The sequence below is a fragment of the Brachyhypopomus gauderio genome, chromosome 18 (assembly GCF_052324685.1).
Source record: "Brachyhypopomus gauderio isolate BG-103 chromosome 18, BGAUD_0.2, whole genome shotgun sequence".
Taxonomy (NCBI): Eukaryota; Metazoa; Chordata; class Actinopteri; order Gymnotiformes; family Hypopomidae; genus Brachyhypopomus; species Brachyhypopomus gauderio.
Window position 1 is genome coordinate 10,378,368 of NC_135228.1, and position 19,518 is coordinate 10,397,885.

At 40.9% G+C, this 19,518-nt stretch overlaps 3 protein-coding genes across 5 annotated transcripts in view; 2 read left to right on the plus strand and 1 right to left on the minus strand.

The window, feature by feature from the left end:
* The first annotated feature begins 1,410 nt into the window (after positions 1-1,410).
* On the plus strand, positions 1,411-5,608 carry LOC143482085 (organic solute transporter subunit alpha-like). Its single transcript, XM_076980348.1, has 8 exons — positions 1,411-1,738; positions 2,113-2,264; positions 2,481-2,554; positions 2,721-2,879; positions 3,288-3,399; positions 3,494-3,640; positions 3,770-3,875; positions 4,361-5,608. The coding sequence occupies exons 1-8, from the start codon at positions 1,669-1,671 to the stop codon at positions 4,528-4,530; spliced, it is 990 nt and encodes a 329-aa protein (XP_076836463.1). The 5' UTR covers positions 1,411-1,668; the 3' UTR covers positions 4,531-5,608.
* An 897-nt stretch (positions 5,609-6,505) lies between these two features.
* Positions 6,506-18,764, plus strand: pdk3b (pyruvate dehydrogenase kinase, isozyme 3b). 2 transcript variants are annotated; one of them, XM_076980344.1, is made up of 11 exons: positions 6,506-6,809; positions 9,076-9,217; positions 9,425-9,496; positions 11,389-11,573; positions 11,691-11,780; positions 12,650-12,727; positions 12,961-13,037; positions 13,129-13,230; positions 16,045-16,158; positions 16,234-16,347; positions 16,654-18,764. In XM_076980344.1, the coding sequence occupies exons 1-11, from the start codon at positions 6,707-6,709 to the stop codon at positions 16,795-16,797; spliced, it is 1,221 nt and encodes a 406-aa protein (XP_076836459.1). In that variant the 5' UTR covers positions 6,506-6,706; the 3' UTR covers positions 16,798-18,764. The 2 variants fall into 2 exon arrangements, with proteins under 2 accessions (XP_076836459.1, XP_076836460.1); XM_076980345.1 differs by having other exon boundaries at positions 9,080-9,217.
* Positions 18,688-19,518, minus strand: part of pcyt1bb (phosphate cytidylyltransferase 1B, choline b) — a 9,490-nt gene continuing 8,659 nt past the window's right edge. For both annotated transcript variants that reach the window (XM_076980346.1, XM_076980347.1), the window contains one exon: positions 18,688-19,298. In XM_076980346.1, the coding sequence (XP_076836461.1) occupies positions 19,113-19,298 (186 nt within the window). In that variant the 3' untranslated portion in view covers positions 18,688-19,112. The remainder of the gene's footprint in view (positions 19,299-19,518) is intronic.

Consider the following 19,518-nt stretch of genomic DNA (forward strand, 5'->3'; position numbering starts at 1 on the left):
ACCTATATATACCTTATATGAAGGTATGAATATATCTTATAACTTACCATTATGGAACTTTATGTGATGTCATGAAAGAGAGAGTTGCAGACATTCTGGGCAACCATTAACAGCCACATGTTCACTGACATTCAGTGAATGAAGGGGTGAGTGACCTCAGTGTTGATGACTGTAGTTCTGTGTAAAATATTTTATTCTAAGATGTCCTAAGGTCAGTTTCAATGCAAATCCCAGACTCCTTTCCTACCATAATAACTCTACCATAAAAATGGAAGGTTTAACACTAGCTCAGCATATGCTTACTTTCAGCATAAGATTTGAAAAGAAGTACTGTACAAAATGTGCAAACCTGTTTTTTTTGTAGCATTCTGCAATATTTATCATTGAAGACCATATCAGTGCAGTGTTTTTTTGCGACATGCAATTGCTCTGAAGGTTATAATACGAGCATGGCAAAGGGGAATGAACTTCAGATCACAGAAGACAGCGTAAGCTGGTGTCCTCGTAAATGTGTAGAGTTTGTAGAGTTAGCATTGCATATTGACCTATACATCTACAATTTAAGAAGTACTGTAGTTTTATAATGTCAGCACTTAACAGGTGATTCTTTTCTGTATGATGTTTTATTGCTCTTTTTGTGTGGTTAAAACCTTTGGTTTTCTCTCTTGGTTTGGGATTAAACCAGTGTATGCATTAAATCTGGCTAAATCTATCAAAGTTGTTTGTACTGTCCATGAATTATGGCTAATTTCAGCATCCACTCACTTCACTGGTTAAGGAGAGCTGATGGAAAAGTAATACAAGGAAAAACTTGCCTTGGGGCTTAATGAAACAAAAGAACAGCTAGCACGAAATGCTATAATTGTACCTCAGCTCTAAGCTGTTGATATCTAATAGTAGGAAGTCTGTTGTAGGAATGCTTCATGGATTCAATTTTGTTTTAACTTTTTGAACATAATAGACCTAATAATACATAATAGACATAATAGACCTAATATGAACTTGTACATGGACAGTGATATGACATTCTTGATCAATGCTGATATTTTATGGATTGTTCCTTAAGATATGTTTAGCCTACAACACACCACAGGTTTCACACATGAAAATCAATTTCGTCTTTTTGAATTTTTTTCCAAAAAAATATTCAATACAAATTGGTTTTTCAATAGCTTTTCCCTCTACGCTTTTGGAACTTAAAGTCCATTGGCTTTGAGCTTCCCATTCAAAGTTCATGTTTTAGACAGTTGATAAGTCACCTGCCTATACAGGCATATTAACCAATAACCTGAGGAATGTGTACAGTACCAATATATACGAAACCAAAGACCATGATTCTTCTCTTTTGTAAAACATAAGGTAACACCTGAATGTTCAGTATCCTATAAACTTCAAGCCAAGAGCAATCTGAGATGCATCTAAGATTTTATTGGAGAACACAGTGACGTGCTCAGAGAGGAGGTGATTTGTCTGACATTTTTCACCAAGTAACTTATGAACTGATAGGATTTTTTTTCCGACAGTGATCTGACACAGTCAACGTAATATATTTGGAGATATATTATATCTACTTGGACAATCAAGTTTTCATCCATTTTGGGAAAATCGCTAAACTACATTGCTCGCTTCTCTTTGTTATCACTGAACTTTTATTCAGTACTAATTAAAATGGATTATTTGAATGGAACCGATCCTACATGTTTACAGGAGCCTCCACTGGCCATCGATGTCATAACTCGTAAGTGACCTGTATTTAACTGTCAATTGCTTTGTCTGTGTTTTTATCTCTGATTGATAAGGTCCCAATAACAAGTAGACCAGTTTGTGTCCTGTAATGATTTACATTAAGCATACAGGGTTTACAGGTTAGATTTTACCAAAATAAATACATTGTTAAGAGGCGGCCCAAGAAATCTTCGAGACTCCACCAAGGGGCCCCCAAGAGCACCAAGATATCATGATGAGCCTATTAATTACATACAAATTTGGTGCTGAGGTGGTGGTAGCTGGAACTGTGGAACATGCAGCTTTGAAGTTCTGAGGTTATTGTGATGAATGTATTGATTAATACCAATATCCCCTGTTTCTATTTCCGTTTCTTTCTTATCTCAGAGCTGGATTTGTTTGGCATTGCTCTGTACTCTGTTCTCACATTCATGGCCAGTTTGTCATTGTTACTGTATTTGGAGGAGTGTGTGTACATCTACAAAAATGTTCCATCCCCAAAGAAGACCACCATCATATGGGTCAATGGTGCCGCACCAGTAAGAGTTCCTGCAATTACTTTGCACAAAACCCTAATTTCTCTCCCAAATATTTCCCCCCAATATATATAAAATCCTGTAGCGTGATTTGAGTAGATCTTAGAAAAACAAGCAACCTGAAACTCCCTAGGTATTAACCGGCCATGGCTATGATCAGTTAGGAATCTTCCCAGGTTGTGTGTGAGGAGCTAACCCCATTCTACCTGTGCTTGCCAGGTCATTGCTACTATGTCTTGTCTTGGATTGTGGATCCCAAAAGCCACTATGTTCACAGATATGACCTCCAACTCGTAAGAAACTCATTAGAATCACTGTCAATTAGATGTTCAAAATCCATGGGAAGTAATGAGTGACTTCCACTGTATTGGACCATTCCTAACATTCAAAACAAGTATTTCCAATATAGGGCTCTCACAAAAGTGCTCTATACTAATACTGCTCTAATCCTCCCTGCAGATACTTCGCAGTTGTAATCTACAAGGTTCTCATCCTCATGCTTGAGGAGAGCGGGGGGGACGAGGCCTTCCTGCGCTACACAGAGAGCCGGACGTTTCGCATCAATACGGGACCCTGTTGCTGCTGTTGCCCGTGCCTCCCCAGAGTGCGCGTGACACGGTACGCTCGTGCCACGGACCGCCCAGCGCCAGGTCTCACCTGTCCAGCGGCCTGCTTCTCCAGATTAACTTCCACTTCTCCAGATTGACATTGCGCTCGTCAAAATATTGTGCTTCTATGGGGCACGTTTTGGTCAGTACGTTAATAATAGCAGTACACCGCAGCTTGTTCTGTGTACGTCCTACACGAGGCCATGTGTGAGGCCATGTCTAGGGGAGATAGCGTCTGAGGAGTGGCTGCTGTAAACTTTACTATGATCACACGTGTCTCATTATCAACCCCTTCGAGAACATTACAGGGTACAAAATCCTGGCTGGATGCGTCATGCGTTTAACTGGAATGAGATCAAGTGTTGCTGTAAAGCTGACGGTACATGTCCTTTGATAACAGCGCTTGTGTCTTGTTCAGGCGGATGCTGTTCCTCCTAAAGCTGGGATCTCTTCAGTATGCCATCATGAAAACCGCCCTGTCCGTCTTCTCTGTTGTCCTATGGACTAACGGAAACTTTGACCTTGCGGATGTATGTGATCAACCCCACTTACCAACACACAAGCAATAGGCTATCCCTTCTTCTCTTGCCTAACTGTTGTTTTCTCATGTGTATTCTTACCTAGCTTGAGATAACTGGAGCTGCTATCTGGATAAACCCATTCATTGGAGTCCTGACTCTCATTTCTCTATGGCCTGTAGCCATCATGTTCATGAATATAAAAAATACACTGCGCAAGGTGAAAATCGTCCCTAAATATGCCATGTATCAGGTCAGTCTGCTTGCATCTTTTTTTCATAATGACCAACAGTGACACCTGGTGGACATTTCTTTAAATTATACAAATTTGTAATATGATTTTATAGGTTTTAATGACCATTTTGTCTCTGGGCACTTTCAGCTTGTTCTCGTCCTGAGTCAGTTACAGTCAGCAATTATCAGTATCCTGGCCCTTGATGGCACCATTGCATGCTCTCCGCCATTTTCATCTATTGCCCGAGGATCTTGTGAGTCACTCTCTCTCTCGTTCTATATTGCTGTCCCCAATCAATTTGGTGAGTGATTTGATAGAAATGTAATCATATAAAATAAAGTAGAGTGGCACATATCAGTTAACATAGTTTTTGTTCATTATTATTATTATTATTATTATTATTATTATATTTCTGTACATACAGTATCATTGACCTTTAACATCTTTGAATTCACTAAAATTTTTAGAATATGAGATATGAAAATGTTCAAAAAATATAATTATAATAAGGAATATGTTGAGTTAGATATAGATAGATATTTTGTAGTGTTCACTGCAAAAACTGTTTGCTTTATTGTTTTACCAAATAAAATCAAACATTTACATTAAACTAACCACTCCAGGTTTCCGAGTAGACTAAAACAAATATTGCAGGCAATGATTGATACAACATTGTTTATTTTGTTGCTGCCATTACTGGATGCAAACTGATACAATACTGTATCTCTGTGTGTATAGTGATCAGTCAGGAGCTGATGATTATGGAGATGTTCATCATCACCCTGGTAAATCACATGCTGTACCGGCGCACATATGACCCCATCACACTGGACACCTACGAGATCGACGGTGAGCAGAATGAGAAGATGGACATGAAGACAGCCTCACTGGAGGAACACACAGCATGAGATGGAGACATGTGTCAAGACATTTCACACATTTTAGATCAAATTTTGGTTTTTAATAGAGTTGTGTCTCAGTATTTTAAAGAGAAGTGTGCTGTCAGAGTTCAGGTTGCACCGCAAGGTCCAGACCTAAAGGGCATAATCATATATATTTTCTTATTTTCATCCATTGAGAAGACGAGCTCTCTTACTGACTTGATTACCTCACTTTGTCCATACCTTGCAAGCATGTGGAGAGGCCATTATTTTCAAACAATACTGCAGTTCAGTGGTGAACCGTAGACATGTTGTGGACATATTTGGTGTGTTATTAATTGTGTATTTAGCTCATATTCAGTCGTGTTGAAACACTTTCTAATTATACACGTACACAATATATAGTACAAGAAAAGCATGTCTTACTAGTCGCTGGGATTAGAGATGACTACAAACAGCAAAAACAGAGCAAACATGGCCTGAGGTAAAAACTAAGCACCTCATTTCTGACATTTCACACATTAGTATTAATTGTAAAATACATGGTAGAACTATTGAAGCTTAAAAATGAAGGCTTTTTTTATTAGAAATAAATAACGTGACACAAAGACCCACTAAATCAAGTGTAATAATCGTCATAGGAGAAGGGTCATTGACAACAGCTGGAGGGAGAGAGTGGCCATGCCTGTGGTCACTTTGACCAAATGGAAGTATGTGAGTTGGCGAGGGGAGCATCCCAGGAAAATATATCTGAAGTACACACTGAGTTATGTTTAGTAACTTGCATACATTTTCAGTACTGAAACTGCATTTATACCAAGTGGTATAAGTACTAAGTTTATTAGGTACTAAGGTAACTAGGTACTAAGTACTACATTTATTAGGTATATCTACTCTATTATTGTACCCAACAGGCTTCCATATTTCTGTACATTTTAAGCCACCAGCTGTAGCATCACACTTGTACCCAAGTCAGTAAGTTGTGTGTAGTGGAGTTCTGTATCCTGTGTATGGTGCGTCAACCTGTGTCCACCTTTCTTTCTGATGTAGCCAGATTACAATCAAGGGAAGGTGTTGGATGTGTTTAATATATATTTATACCATTGTATTTGTTTGTGAATAGCAGTTCTTGCGAAACATAGGAATACAAAATAAATTGGCATATACGTATTTATGTGTATACACACCACACACACACACACACACACACACACACACACACACAGGGCCGGAGTGGGACACTTTTTCAGCCCGGGAGTTTCATGCCCAAATCCGGCCCAAAATAATTTTTCCCTCCCAATCGGCCCAAACTAGAGATTGACATGAGCCGGCCCATCGGGAATCCTCCCGAATCTCCCGATTAGCCACTCCGGCTCTGCACACACACAAAAAACAGACATAAACTGCCTTTTTTTTATAGAAAAAAAAAGTTACCATCAGTCAATTAGTTTTGGAGTACGTAAAACTGACCAAAACAGGATTGGTAGGCTTTAGGCACTGCTATATAATTTCATCATTTTGGACAGCAAATGATACATAAATAATTAGTGTTTATGTGCATAACAGGCATTTTATTCTTAACCTTTGCTGACTACAGCAGTGTCTAGTATCAGGCATGAATGCAAAATTAAAAAATTTAAAAATCTATTAAATGTGAATTTATACAGGGAGCTTTTTTTTACATTTTTGAGGGCATTTGGACTTTTCCATGAAGCACAATATTGCTTGTGCCATCTAGTTTATAGCCTACTTTATTTTATTAGTCCACTAAATAAAAGCTGCATGCGTGAAAGGGATTTTTTGCATTTGTTTATATTTTTTCTGTGGAACTGTGCAACTCACCGGGAATTACAAATACTTTTCTGTTGTCTTGAAATCAAAAGATATCCTTAAACCGACTATAGCAAAAGTTTAAAAGTAAAAAAAAAGTTTTAATGCGCAGCACCGGGGGACATCGCAAGACGCCCAGCGCGAGCCAACGAAACTTCCACTTCGGCGCGTGACAACTGCCGCTAGGCGTCCGGAACTGTCGCGCAGATCGGGCACCGCTCGCGGTGTGTATCGCGCGCCAGAGGTCTGGGACTAGACGGGGAAGAAACCAGCGGCTCGTACAGTGGACCGCTCATGAATATATGGATTTTTTGGATGGTGTATATGGTTCTGCGTGTGAGCAGCGCATTTGCCTTATCTGTATTTCGTAATCATGAAGTTGTTTAACTTCTTACTGAAAGATGTCACACCGAAAATAGAATATTATTCCAGGTTTTCGCCCTCACCGATGTCCATTAAACAGTTTTTGGATTTCGGTGAGTACCGACGACGCATCTTCCTGACAAACGAACCATCTCGCTTCTGGTTCACGTCACTCGGTAGTGAGAAAACAGACCAAGATTTCTCTTTCACTGAAAACAGCCAAAGTCTTCAAATAAACAATACATTCGACTGCGTTTTGTCCGTTCAAAAGACAGACACTGTTTTTTCTTGGCAGAAAACGCAAGCTTATTATTTTTTGAAGAAAAAGGAACAGGTGTGAACATGTCGGACGCTGGAGGCGTACAAAGTGAAAGCAGCAGGCACCGTAGAGATACTCACTTCTGCAGGCCTTTCCCTCCTATTAAATGACAGTTTTGACTCCAAGGTCAAATATCAGAGTGGTTACATAGGCGGCTGTGCAGTAAAATCCTCCTGATTATAGTTGTGTTGTTGACTAATAGTTATGGTTATTTAAGTTATGTGTAGTATGTACAGTAGAAGTATTTTGGTTGTTTTCCCAACACGAGCCACTCCTTATATTTATTATCTTTGCATTATTGTAAAGCATTATTACTTTAAAACTAGTTTCAGTGTTGAGAGCTGGTGCGGAGATGTAACTGAGACAACGTACTCCGCTTATGGTTAAGGGCTTCCTTTATTGTTAAAGGTAATGAGGCCTTGTGCTTATTCTTAAGATATTTTCAAGATTAACATGCTAAATTTATTTCATCTTCTTGAAAGCAATCAGAATAATATATAATCAATTTTCTAAATGTAGACTACGCTGAGATTCACATGAATAAAGCGTTATTCAAATAAATTGTATTAGTAAAATGGCGAAAGAAAATAAAGTAAAAACTAAAAGATTAGACATTAGAACATTAGCATTTAAATTAATGTTGCAGGCTCATTTGTCTGATGACATTTTAAGATTGATTAACTGTCAGCGCCACCCAGCGAGTGTGGTGTCGTATGCCAAAGATCAGATCATATAAAGTAAAGACTGCAAAGAGGCGGTGTAATTGAAAGCAAAAGATACCTTTGATCTTTATGTGGACTTCAAGTGTACAGGAGTCCTTCCATGATGGGCTTGGTAATACGCTGATCAGTGTGGGGAGATGGGTCTCTTGAACTGAAACAGAAATGTCTTTTACATTGTTTTATCAAGTCTTTTATGTTTTTTATAGCTGAATAACTGGGTATTTAAAACTGGGGGGAGAATTGGCTGCATGTTATAGAGCCAAAATGCAACAGACATTTGTCTCACGTGCATGTTGTACCAACATGGAGAGATCAGTGTTTGGATGAAACTGATAACATGTTTTCAGACAGATTACTTTCTATCTTCTTCAGAGCAGATTACACAATGGCAGCTTTGTGTTGCAAGTGCTTGCATGTGTACCCACAAGGCTTTAGCAGTTGTTGTTCAGATACGCAAAGGCACATTCGCACACCGTGCATAGACGTGTTGGGTGAAGTGGAATTTAATTAAGTGGATGTGGTGATTAAATACCACCTTCACGGCAAAATACATCGTACCTTGTAAACATGATGGTGCATCATCAAAGAGGTCATTTATTATTTTGCAGTGTTTTGAAAATGCATCAGGTCATGCAAGCAGGTTTAAGAACTTTGAGGTTTATACCTTGTCCTTTTATACATCCAGTAAGGATGGAGCTTTGACGGACTCTTCTTTATAGCCTATAATGATAACGGCTCTAACTGTCAGTAATCGTCCATATGCATTACAGTATGATTTATCATTGTTCCATGAGCAGCTATGAGTATATTTACTGAGTATTTTGTGCAAGTATTTTCTAAATATAAAGGATTGGATTGGGTTTAGTTCTGGTTCTTAGCTACGTTAATGTCATGACTTAATTTTCACAACAATCCCATCCAAACACCTCACATCATCTCATCTCCATACGGTTTCCTTTGGGATCAACACAGTGTCATATTTATCTTAATTCATGCTTATTTTCTCCCACCAATGCAGTGTTGCACAATACTAGGTGAAAAACCCTAGTTCAAGAAATCTAACTATTTGGTAGCACAGTTTCTGGTAGTCATTCCCAAAAGACCCATTGCATATTATCCTGATTTGTGTGCTTCAATGTGGTCTTGGTACAGGAGTCACCTAAAGATAGTAACATATTTGGTGGTCAATATTAGTTACGAGACACTTTCCTGGCAGGGGTGCTTTGCCTTGTGGTGTGGCAGCAGGGCACACAGACATGCAGATCACACACGCACATTAACCTATTTACACTTGCAAAGTGTCGTTTGTGTTATCCCAGTACTTTCCCTCTCGTCCAGGTAGAGAGAATGCATGCGAGAAGACCTCCTACATGTTTCTGAAGAAGGAGCTGCCAGTTCGGCTGGCAAATACAATGCGAGAAGTTACCCTTCTGCCTGGCAACCTGCTAGGTCAGCCGTCTGTGCAGTTGGTCCAGACCTGGTGAGAGGCTGAAGCTCAAAGAGCAACTAAACCTGTAGGATCAGGCTGTAATAGTTGGACTGAGTTCTTCTCAATAACAGAGAAACATCTTTCACATGAACCCACAATTATATCTGAAGTTCTCCATCTTGGAAGTATCTAGAATACAGCAGTCAGTTTAAAAATGATGGTTAAATTCATGGGATGGTGGTTCCTCTGCTTTTTCAGGTACAGTCAGAGCTTTGAGGAGCTATTGGAGTATGAGAACCAGAGTCCAGAGGATCCTCGTACCCTCAACAAGTGAGTAATGTGCCTAGGGGAGGTCCTAAAGCAGGGAGCTACACTTTGTTTTGTTGAGTTAACAAACACACTTTTTACATTTCATTAGACATAGATTTTTAAATGTGTGAGCCCAATCATTTTTAGTAGAACTTAGTGGCTCTATACAGCTTGTCAGAATATATCCTGATAGAGCAGCTGAAACTACACTTGCTGAAAGGAGGTGTCTTGTACACTACCGTTCAAAAGTTTGGGGTCACTTAGAAATTTTCTTATTTTTGAAAGAAAAGCAGTTTTTTTTTTTTCAATTTAGCTAATATTAAATGCATCAAAAATACACTATATACATTATCAATGTGGTAAATTCTAGCTGTAAACGTCTGGTTTTTAATGCAATATCTACATAGATGTATGGAGACCCATTTCCAACAACCATCATTCCAGTGTTCTAATGGTACATTGTGTTTGCTAACTGTGTAAGGAGGCTATTGGATATTTAGAAAACCCTTGAAAACCCTTGTGCAAGTAGGTTAGCACAGCTGAAAACAGTTTTGCTGATTAGAGAAGCTATAAAACTGACCTTCCTTTCAGCTAGTTGAGAATCTGGAGCATTACAATTGTTGGTTTGAGTAAACTCACAAAATGGCCAGAAAAAGACAACTTTCAATTGAAACTCGACAGTCTATTCTTGTTCTGAGAAATGAAGGCTATTCCATGCGAGACATTGCCAAGAAATTGAAGATTTCCTACAATGGTGTGTACTACTCCCTTCAGAGGAGAGCACAGACAGGCTCTAACCAGAGTAGAAGGAGAAGTGGAAGGCCCCGCTGCACAACTGAGCAACAAGACAAGTACATTACAGTCTCCAGTTTGAGAAATCAACGCCTCACAGGTCCTCAACTGGCAGCTTCATTAAATAGTACCCGCAAAACGCCAGTGTCAACGTCTACAGTGAAGAGGCGACTCCGGGATGCTGGCCTTCAGGGCAGAGTGGCAAAGAAAAAGCCCTATCTGAGACTGGCTAATAAAAGAAAAAGATTAATATGGACAAAAGAACACAGACATTGGACAGAGGAACATTGGAAAAAAAGTGTTATGGACAGACGAATCAAGAAGTCTGAGATGTTTGGATCACACAGACGAACATTTGTGAGACGCAGAACAACTGAAAAGATGCTGGATGAGTGCCTGACACCATCTGTCAAACATGGTGGAGGTAATGTGATGGTCTGGGGTTGCGTTGGTGCTGGTAAAGTGGGAGATTTGTACAAGGTAAAAGGGATTTTGAATAAGGAAGGCTATCACTCCATTTTGCAACGCCATACCATACCCTGTGGACAGCGCTTGATTGGAGCCAATTTCATCCTGCAACAGGACAATGACCCAAAGCACACCTCCAAATTATGCACAAACTATTTAGAGAAGAAGCAGGCAGCTGGTGTTTTATCGGTAATGGAGTGGCCAGTGCAGTCACCAGATCTCCACCCCATCGAGCTGTTGTGGGAGCAGCTTGACCGTATGGTACGAAAAAAGTGCACATCAACCCAATCAAACTTGTGGGAGCGGCTTCTGGAAGCATGGGGTGAAGTTTCTCCAGATTACCTCAGCAAATTAACAGCTAGAATGCCAAAGGTCTGCAATGCTGTAATTGCTGCTACGGGAGCATTCTTTGACGAAAGCAAAGTTTAAAGTAGAAAATTATTTCAAATAATAATAAAAAAAAACATTATTTCTACCTTGTCAATGTCTGGACTATATTTCTATTCATTTTGCAACTCATTTGATATATAAAAGTATGAGATTTCAGGGAAAACACAAAATTGTCTAGGTGACCCCAAACTTTTGAACGGTAGTGTATGTTTTTGACAGTTGGGCCTTTTCTGGCCTTTTTTGTCTCCTGTTCAAATGGTCAGTTTCCTAGAAACCCTTATCCAGATTCGGAACAGACACAATGATGTGGTTCCTACCATGGCCCAGGGAGTGATAGAGTACAAGGAGAAGTTTGGCTTCGACCCTTTCATTAGCAGCAATGTGCAGTACTTTCTGGATCGCTTCTACACCAGCCGCATCTCCTTCCGCATGCTGATCAACCAGCATAGTGGGTGACTTCATATATATAATCTATATTTACTCTATAATGTCTTAGTAAAGTTCTTATGCTTTAACATGTCAGGTTTTGATGTTAAGTGTCAGGCTTAATTGCTTTCTGTTACAGCTCTCCTCTTCAGTGATGGCATCAACCCAGCCCACCCCAAACACATCGGGGGTATTGACCCAGCATGCAATGTGGTTGAGGTGGTAAGAGGTATGAGAGTACCACTAAGAACTTGCTAACATGGCCACCCTTAGGGCGTACTCACACTAGGCACGGTTTGCTGGATCCGTGCTGGGGCCCGGTTATCCCCCCTCCCCACTCCCCCTCTGGCCTGCACTCACACTGGCTTTATCAAACCGGCCCGAGCACGCTTACGTCATCACAACGCCACTTTATTTGGAAAAAAGTGCGCTCACACAACACTATGGAGTTCACGATTCTCTTTTTATTGTATTTTTGGAGTCATTTTGGGAGTGCAGAAACACGGTGCAAGCACAGATTTATCGATCATTTAACACAACGATTGTCTGCTAATCGTGCTGCACGTGTTAGAAGATTTTTACAGAGGCAGCAGAAATCCACGGAGGAATTTGCAGCTTTAATCGCTTTTTGAGTGTCGCATCACGGACGTCATGTTTGAGTTCTGGCAAAATGAACCAATCACACGAGGCACCAAGCGGGCCCGGGCACAGATAGCGCTCATACTAGAAGCGAACCGTGCCCGAGTCCAAGCGAATTGTGCCCTGGCCGACCTCTTCAAGCGGGCCTGGGCACGGTTAACTGGGCCGGGCCCGGGCACGGTTCGGAGCGATTACACTAGTCAAACGAACCATGCTTCGGCAGGGAACCGTGCTTCGGCAGGGAACCGTGCCCGGGCCCGGATCACAGACCCTCGTGTGAGTACGCCCTTAGTTTGTAGCACAGCAAAATCACAAAATTAACTTGTCCTGTATGTCACAATACACACTGTGATTGTTTAAGACTTGTTAATTTGCTATATTTTCTTTTTATATGCAGCCTGTTTAGGATAGGAAATGAAATTTAAATAATTGGCTGCTATGATTGTCACCTTCTTTCAGATGCTTATGAGACAGCAAAGATTCTCTGTGAGAAGTACTACATGACATCACCTGAACTACAGATCCACGAATACAACAGTGAGTTGAATGATTTATTGCTGCTATTGTACTATTGTAACATTGATCTGCCTTGGAAAATAGTACACACACACACACACACGCTTTGATGTGAGTCGATATCTTTGAACCGCTGTTCAAACTCAAACACTAGTAAGATATCTGTAAACATCACCACTGTTCAGCCTATTTTAAAGATTTGCACGTGACTGGTTCATACTTACTGTGTATCAATATGATTTGATACCTTCAAGCCAAGAACCCATCTAGGCCCATCCAGGTGGTTTATGTGCCATCCCATTTGTTCCACATGCTGTTTGAGCTCTTCAAGGCAAGTGCCGTCGGGTTCCAGGGCTTGGTCTTGTATGCTTGTTTTGGTCAGAGACGGTACTGACGGTTCATAATACATGTTTGATTTGTAGAACTCCATGCGAGCAACGGTGGAGCTCCATGAGAATAGCGGAGAGGGACTCCCCCCGGTGAAGGCACTTGTGACTCTGGGAAAAGAAGATCTGTCCATAAAGGTGGACTGCAACATTTCATTTTCATAGTACAACACCAAGTCAGTTATTATATTAGTCTGTCCAGTTAGGAAGCATAAATGATTGTCAGTCATTTTCGCCTGTTTGGTGCGACTGAAAGTGTCAACAGGAGCTCTAGAGAGGCAACAAGACAACCTCCCAGAAAGGGAATGATTTTACAGGTGGTGGCCACAGACAGTTAGTTTCTCCTTATTATCTGTCTGATTCTTCTCTACAGTACTGTATTGTGTCCTGGTCACTACCAGTATCTGTTCCTTTGCGCAAGGGCAAACAGTAGGAATTCTGCCAGACAAAATGACCTCCAGTGGGCTACTGGTGAGCATGTTTCTGACCAAACTGTTAGATGTCACTTCATGAGGGTAATACAGTTGTGATCAAATTTATTCAACCCCCACTGAAATAAAGTGTTTTGGCCAGTTTGACATTGATTTTGATCATTTCAGTCATCTTATTTACAATTATATCAAAGAGGCACTTATAAATTAGACAAACATAACATAATATTTATGATGGAATAACCACAAATGTCTTTACTGTGCTCACATCATTATCAGTTTTATTCAACCCCCTAGTGACATTATTTTTTAGTACTTAGTACAACATCCTTTTCCAGTTATGACAGCTTTCAAGCGTGAAGCATAGCTTGACACAAGTGTCTTGCAGCGACCTATGGGTATCTTAGCCCATTCTTCATGGGCAAAAGCCTCCAGTTCAGTCACATTCTTAGGCTTGCGCACTGCAACTGCCTTCTTTAGGTCCCACCAGAGGTTCTCAATTGGATTTAAGTCTGGTGATTGCGATGGCCACTCTAGAATGTTCCAGCCTTTCATGTTCAACCATGCTCTAGTGGACTTGGATGTGTGCTTCGGATCATTGTCCTGTTGGAAGGTCCAACGTCTCCCAAGCCGCAGGTTTGTGACTGACTCCATCACATTTTCCTCCAAGATCTCCTGGTACTGAAGGGAATTCATGGTACCCTGCACACGTTGAAGCTTTCCTGTACCATTAGAAGCAAAACAGCCCCAAAGCATAATTGACCCCCCGCCATGCTTCACAGTAGACAAGGTGTTCTTTTGTTCATAAGCCTGGTTCTTCCTTCTCCAAACATAGCGCTGGTCCATTGTCCCAAACAGTTCTAATTTAGTTTTATCTGACCACAGTACACTGTTCCAAAACCTTTGTGGCTTGTCCACATGACTTTTGGCATACTGCAGTCGACTTTTCTTGTTCTTTGGAGTCAGCAAGGGGGTGCGTCTGGGCGTTCTGGCATGGAGGTCTTCGTTATGCAGTGCGCGCCTTATTGTCTGAGCTGAAACTTCAGTGCCCACATCTGACAGGTCTTTTTTCAGTTCCTTAGCAGTCACGCGGGGATTTTTCTCCACATTACGCTTCAGGTAGCGCACAGCAGTCGCGGTCAGGATCTTCTTTCTGCCACGACCAGGTAACGTTTCCACTGTGCCCTTTAACTTGAACTTGCGAATGATACTTCCGATAGTGTCTCTTGGAATATTTAACAACTTCGCAATCTTTTTATATCCATTGCCATTCTTGTGAAGAGCAATAACCTCTTCTCTTGTCTTCTGGGACCATTCTCTTGCCTTCACCATGCTTGGAAACACACCAGTAGATGTCTAGAAGGAGCTGAGTATCACAGTCCTTTTAAATCTGCCTAATTGGTGCTTATCATGCTTGATTGCTGCTCGTTGACATCCACAGATGTTTTCAATACCTGATGGAAAACACTGGAATGAACCTCTGTTCTTAGGAGTGGTAGTCGTAAAGGGGTTGAATAATTGTGTCAATGAAGAAATCACAAAAAGGCCATTTAATACTTTATGACAAAAAAAATTGATGCTATCTTAGTTGCATTTAGTTCTTTAACAAGTCCTTGTAAGATTTCATTATGAACACAATTACAAATGTGCACTGAATTCCATAAAACCCTTCGCAGCATTGGGGGTTGAATAAATTTGATCACAACTGTATGAGGGCCCCTCGTCCTCTAGTAGGACCTGTGCTCACGTCCTCTGGTGGGACCTGTGCTCACATCCTCTGGTGGGACCTGTGCTCACGTCCTCTGTGGGACCTGTGCTTACAACCTAGGACCGTGGAGCTGGACTGGCATTCCCCAGATAACACCATAATTGGCAACCCCACCATTGGCATGCTTTTGTCTTCGTAGCTCTTTAGCAGGTTCACACTGAGGACGTGACAGATGTGAGCCTTGATACCCCGTGGTGAACATCATGCTGCCTGCAACATGATCAAGTATGACCAGTTTGGAGGTGGATCAGGGATGGTCTAGGGAGGCATATCCTTGGAGATTCACCCAAACCTCCATGTGATGGTCAGCTGTACCTTGACTGCTCTTAGGTACTAGGATGAAAACCTCATTATCAGACCATACACTGGTGCAATGAGCCCCTTGGGTCCTCCTGTATGTGACCAGATAGAGCGGGCAGCTCTTGGGTTATGAAGGCATTGACCTTTACATTGTCCAGACCGGATTCTGGGACAATATACGTCAGTGCATCTGACAGAACCGCAGACCATCCTGGATCTCACTGACTCCCTGATCCTTACACACTAGAGTCACATAATGAGTTGCTGTGATGAAATTCATACAAATTGGATCACCTTGTGATTAAAAATTTTCACGTTGATTCTCATTGTGATTTTGAATCCAGCCCTCATTGGGTTGATCATTGGGTTTCCAATGACTGTTGTAACATGATTGTGTTGTGCTGTTGTTTGTAGTATGTGCACTGTATATACCATGTTGTGTATATATTCTAGATTAGTGATCAGGGAGGCGGGGTCCCCTTGAGAAAGATCGACCGCCTCTTCAACTACATGTATTCCACTGCTCCAACTCCCACACTGAATCCATCACAAGCTGCCGTACCACTGGTAACCACCAACATCACTATACTGCTGTGTATAGGTGTGTGTGTGTGTGTGTTATACACTGTTCTCTTCCTCCAGGCTGGTTTTGGTTATGGCTTGCCGATCTCCAGGCTGTACGCACGGTACTTCCAGGGAGACATGAACCTTTTTTCTATGGAGGGCGTAGGAACACATGCGGTCATCTATCTGAAGGTGCAGCAGTTTACATAGTGCTGTGGATGTTGTATTGACCTTTTAAATCATGGTTCAGTGTATATGTACATACATAAATAGTTGATAAAATGATGTTAAAACCATCACTGTTCACAGTAGGCACGATTTTTTGCTTTTTTATGTGCATGTTATATTAAATCATCCAGTAGCAGCAGAGGATTTTCAGTATAAAATATACAACACCTTTTTTTTTTTTTTGTCTTCCTGCGATCTTTGACAGACCCCACCATTGCAAGCAGACATTTCAAAAGTATATTTAGACAGTGTCTCTCTAACCGCCTACAGGCTCTGTCCAGTGAGTCTTACGAGAGACTTCCTGTGTTCAACAAGTCAGCATGGAGACATTACCAGCTGGGACCAGAGGCTGACGACTGGAGTAACCCCAGCAGTGACCCCCGGGACGCATCCACGTTCAAAGCCAACACCTAGCCTGACTGTATTGTGGCTACAACACCAGAACAAGACTCCAAATGCTACCTGCCTGAGGCCCAGCTGACTACCTAGTCTAACATGGGTAAATTGGAAAGTGCCATTTATTGCGGTTTGGCTGTGCTAGTGTTTTCAGTCCATTGATCCCTGTGTACAATTACAGCGCAAAAACAATGGTGAGCATGCACAAGTGAGCACGTGTCACCTATCTAACCTGACCTATGACTCTTGTCATATTCACTATGGTACTTTGTTTACACGTTGCAATTGTGTGCAACACGCAGAAAAAGTTGTATAAAACATAGACAGCTTCTTAGTCTGACAGATAATGATGTTGAGCAGCAAAACATGATATTACTGAGGTAAACGGATTCAGCCATTTGGAACAGTGGAAGGCACAACCATATGTCAGCATTTTCTAAGACCTATATATTTTCCCTCACATATACCAAAGCTGCATTTTCACAATTATCCACTTCGAAGAGTGGATTTGAAAACATTTTTCAGCAGTGTTTTCCAGTTTACTATGTCTGAATCCAAAAAAGGTCTAAACAAAAGCTTTTTTTCAAAGGTTTTCTCTGGGTCTGATATTTAATAGGTCGACCCATGGCTTTTTATAAATAGTGCATTGTGATTTATGTTTGCTAAAAAATCATCATTGTAAATATTTTTTGTGGCACGGCATTTGGCAGATGCCCTTATCCAGAGCGACTTAAATTTTTATCTCATTTTTTATACAAGTGAGCAATTGAGGGTGTGTGGGCCTTGCTCAGGGGCACCTCAGTCATGGCCTCAGGTCTGGGAATCGAACCCACGACCCTCCGGTCACAAGACCAGTTCCCTAACCACCAGGCCATGGCTGCCCACATATATTTATAAGGTAACTAGTTGTATGCTGTTAATGTCTTCACATGCTGTATGTAGTTACATACTCTTAATATCCACACTTGAAATTAACATTATCAGAAGACACACTATAGTGTCAAAGGCAGCTTAGTGTAGTACACCACTAGCATTGTTGCATATGAATTAATGCTTACATCATGTAATCACTGTGAGTCCTGTGGAGTCTGTAGAGCCAGAAGAGGTACTGCACATTAAACTGTGTGTACAGTCCTAGTCCGTCTGCTTGGTGACCTTGAACATTAGAAGAACCGCAAAGCTAACTAACCAATACTTGGTACGCTGAAGGATCTTTTATGCTCCAGACAGAGTTTCTCAATGTCGCAATCCGTCCAAGAAGATTTTGGAACTGCATGCAGGTTCAAGTCACATACATGTGTAAGTCTTGGGTCAAATACATGTGTAAGGTTAAGACTTAATCATCTGCAATTCTGCTGAATTGGTCAAGATTGGTAATTGTGAGCAGCAGTGTTTTAAAATGCCTACAGAAACAGGTCAACAGGAATTGAGCCCTTTATATTTAAATACTCATTTTTCCACTATTAGAGTCATTGTTATAGTTACATAATTTGGTATAAAAGAAAGTTGAATATATTTCCCCCAAGGGGAGTACCTATGTTTGCATAATAGTACTTACAATCCAATTGTCTCAGCAACTGGCACAACAATGTATTGAATTATATTCTTGCACATAATTAGTCGCCTAAGCTGTGTGTCACACCATTGTAATATTACAGCATAAAGTAGCTTAAACCCAATTGCCCTTTCTGGGTCTGCACATGAGATGGTAAAGTGGGAGAAAATCTCATCAGTGCTGACAGCCTCATTGGTTTAAGAGCCGCTTAATCGTTTAAAGAAGATTAAAGTGTCAGTCATACTGCCCATGAGTCACATAGAACTGTCAGTTCAACACTGCTACTAGCAAAATAACGAGAAAGAAAGCTATATTTTATATGGATGCACTGTAATGCTGTTTGTATAATTAATTTATTGCTGTAAAGAATGGCATTGAAATTATATTTTTAAGTGTGCCTGAATAAAATAAAAATCAGTTCATGAAATGACACTGGACACATTTTCTCTCTGACAGTTTGATTTAACTTCTACTGTTAGTACATGTGGAAGTGCTTGTTCTGTAAAAAGCATGAAATTACAGCATGACTTGCTGAAAGTTGCAAATAATTAAAATATGTCTTACTGAGGTCAATAAATCAATGAATCAATAAATAAACCAAATCAATAAATATTAATTATATTAATATATTAATACACTGACATGCAGTACAGTACTTTTAAGTTCTAATACAGTGAAAAATGAAACTGCAAACATGGGTTGTGATGTGTGTAGTGAGTGTGTGTATACTGTATATGTGTACATGTGTGTAAATTGAGGTGTGTGTGTGTGTGTGTGTTCACTTCTTCCCTTTGGCTCCCTTCCTGCTGTTGCTGGCTGGTGGAGAGCGCAGGCGTGGTGGGGGCCAGTGTACAGGGGGAGAGGGAGAGCGCCCCCTAGTGGGACTGTGGCTGGGAGAGGTGCTGGGGGACTGGTATGGAGACAGGGCCTGGAACACACGTCCACCCCTCTCTTGGATCATGTTCTGCAGGGAGAAGAAAGGACCGTGTTGGACCAGGACAGTGACGGGACCCTGATGAACTTTGAGATCAGAATTGATGAGGACTAACAACCATAAACACTGATCTGTATAGATTAAAGATGGCCTTGCATTTGTTATTGCAAGGCAATACTGATAATATGATATGTGATGATATATGATTTGAATTTACAACATGGTATGTGGATATATGAGATTGACAACA

Bases quoted from the DNA above. Each gene is read 5' to 3' on its own strand.
- LOC143482085 (XM_076980348.1), top strand. From the start codon at position 1,669: ATGGATTATTTGAATGGAACCGATCCTACATGTTTACAGGAGCCTCCA. The intron at 3,641-3,769 runs GTCAGTCTGCTT...GGGCACTTTCAG, and splicing joins CTAAATATGCCATGTATCAG to CTTGTTCTCGTCCTGAGTCA. The intron at 3,876-4,360 runs GTGAGTCACTCT...CTGTGTGTATAG, and splicing joins ATCTATTGCCCGAGGATCTT to TGATCAGTCAGGAGCTGATG.
- pdk3b (XM_076980344.1), top strand. From the start codon at position 6,707: ATGAAGTTGTTTAACTTCTTACTGAAAGATGTCACACCGAAAATAGAA. The intron at 11,781-12,649 runs GTATGAGAGTAC...ACCTTCTTTCAG, and splicing joins TGTGGTTGAGGTGGTAAGAG to ATGCTTATGAGACAGCAAAG. The intron at 13,038-13,128 runs GCAAGTGCCGTC...TTTGATTTGTAG, and splicing joins TGCTGTTTGAGCTCTTCAAG to AACTCCATGCGAGCAACGGT.